This window comes from Plasmodium cynomolgi, chromosome 4, assembly GCF_000321355.1.
Source record: "Plasmodium cynomolgi strain B DNA, chromosome 4, whole genome shotgun sequence".
Taxonomy (NCBI): domain Eukaryota; phylum Apicomplexa; class Aconoidasida; order Haemosporida; family Plasmodiidae; genus Plasmodium; species Plasmodium cynomolgi.
This window is the reverse complement of record NC_020408.1, coordinates 619283-621651: the sequence shown is the minus strand read 5'-3', so window position 1 is coordinate 621651 and position 2369 is coordinate 619283. Positions and strand designations below refer to the sequence as shown.

The window sequence follows — 2369 nt, the reverse complement described above, 5'->3', positions numbered from 1 at the left end:
CCTATTCACATCGTTGTAATCCCTAATGCTTAGACTGTCCAACTGTTTTGACAATTCTTTATTAATGATAAGTTCTCCCTCCGTGTTCTGTATATTTTCTGCCATCTTTATTTTCAGTTTCTCAATTTCAAAGTCTGTCTTAATCATCCTCACGTAGGTCTCCAACTGTACTTGCGAAAATATATCCATGTCATCTTTGGCCTTTATGGCCTTTACCCTATTGTCCACATACCACTCCTCCTTAATGTCTTGCAAAATTTGGTACTGCAATTTTATTGGTAGCTTTTCAAACACATCCTTGTTTAATTCCTTGAATAGTGGGATTTTTATTTCCTCGTTGTTTACGTAGTATACTTTGTATTCGTCTTTCCCCTCGCGGAATAGCTCGCCCCGGTCAAGGGTGGAGGGCAGCTCCAGGACGTTGATCTCTTCCCGGCTGGGCTTCTCCCGGCTGGGCTTATCCTCATGGGGCTCCTCCTCGTGGGGCTTCTCCTCGTGGGGCTCCTCCTCGTGGGACTTCTCCTCATCGGGGTCCTCCTCGTGGGGCTTCTCCTCATCGGGGTCCTCCTCGTGGGGCTTCTCCTCATCGGGGTCTTCCTTTTCCGGGGTGTCCCCATCGCTGGGGAGAAGGTGTGCCTTGTCCGGTCCTGCCCTCTTCTCCACGCTACCCTTCTTCCTACCTCCCACCGCTAACGGCGTTTCGACCTCCCCCTCGAGGCGGGTATAACCCTTTGTGGGGTCCTTCTCCGGTGTGCCCTGCTCGACCGCTTCGTCCACATCATCCACTTCACCAGCTTCATCCACATCATCCACTCCAACCGCTTCATCCGCTTCACCCCCCTCCCCCAACTTGCGCGTGAACTCCAAAATGTCCGAACTGTAGTTGCTTATGTCGATAATATCGACCGGTCGACGCATGCATAAGAACCCTTTGAAATTCTTGGGGATGCTCTCGTAGTACTTCTTCCTAGCCATGTGTTTCTTCCTCACAATTTCTTCGTCAATTTTGTTGTCCATATGATTTAGGTGTTCACCCTCTGCTGGGTATTCTCCTCCCAGGCTGGCTGCATATTCATCCTCGTCGTTGGTCCTTCCCTCCTCTACAGCACTGTCCACCCCTCTGTTGTCCCTTTCTGCTGTCTCCTTTCGATCACTTGTCAACTCCTTCCCTTTTATCTCTCCACTCATCCCCCCAGCTTGTACCTCTAAATCGCTAATCATAAGAACCTTGTTCTGTATCTTCTTCAAATCTTCATCGTTACATATGTTTAAAACATCCTTCACGCTAACAGGTACGTTACCTATGTGCTCTACCATGCTCCCAAGAGAGGCATCATTTTCTTTAATGCTATCATATATTTCGATCAGTTCATATGTATGATTCGGTTGTGGTGAAGAAGAAGGAGCAGGGTTACTCTCCACATTGGTGTTTAATCCAACAGATGAGGATGACCTCCCTTGAGAGATACCCCCTTCTTCATTTTGATTCTTCTTTTTTGAAGTACTCCTTTTATTTTTCATCGATTTTAAGAGAGACCTTTGATAATAATTGTAAATAATTTTTTCGGCAGTTTTTTTGAACTTTTCCTCATGGTTTCTTCTCTTAATATTTCTTTGGAAAATGGTTTTTCTTTTCAATTCGGGGGGTGTTCCGTCAAATATGAAAATGGGTCTTATGTTGTAGTAGAGTAGTTTACATATACGGAGGAAGAAAAAGTAGAGGTGTACCTTCTTCAGATTGTCTGTCCTCATGTCGTTGTTCATATTTTCAGAAAAATCCATCCACAGGTCGTTAAAGATGCTCATATTGTCCAGGGCTCCATTTCGTAACACCTTAAGATTATTTGCGTATGTCAGTTCGTATAGCCAAATGCTCACATCGATGGCGATTCGCTTCCCTGTGAAGATCTCCGGGTTCACCCTCACCCCCACGGGGGCCACAATCGACCACAGTCCCTTCACGCCCATCCTCAGGGGGAGGGGTATCCGGTTGGAAGTGGTTTACAGCGGTAAGAGGGGGTAACCCCTGCCGGAGAGCTATGCATCGATTCGCCTCCTCGCCGTTTCCTACGCGGCTTCAAAAAAGCGCAGACACGAGGGGGGCGCTTTCCAGCATCAAACGGAGAACACGGTTCGGCAAAAAATTATCCAACGAGTGTGGAAACTGCCAATGCAACAGAGGTGCCCCATGCCGCGTATCCTATATTTCTTCAAAAAAACGCTCACATGGTACCATACGCCTGGCATGCCCACCCCCTTGCTTCTTAAAATGACAAAAAAAAAAAAGGAACTTTAAAATGACGGAATTGGGGAGAAGGAATAGTCCACTTAATGCGCTTCAAATGAAGCATCTGTACGTATGTTTTGTT

At 46.6% G+C, this 2369-nt stretch overlaps 1 protein-coding gene across 1 annotated transcript in view; it reads right to left on the bottom strand.

The window, feature by feature from the left end:
• Positions 1–1968, bottom strand: part of PCYB_042420 (DNA repair endonuclease) — a gene marked incomplete at both ends in the record, with an annotated part of 4591 nt that extends 2623 nt beyond the window's left edge. Inside the window, one exon of the mRNA XM_004225391.1 lies at positions 10–1968. Within this exon, the coding sequence (XP_004225439.1) occupies positions 10–1968 (1959 nt within the window). The remainder of the gene's footprint in view (positions 1–9) is intronic.
• Positions 1969–2369: the final 401 nt, after the last annotated feature.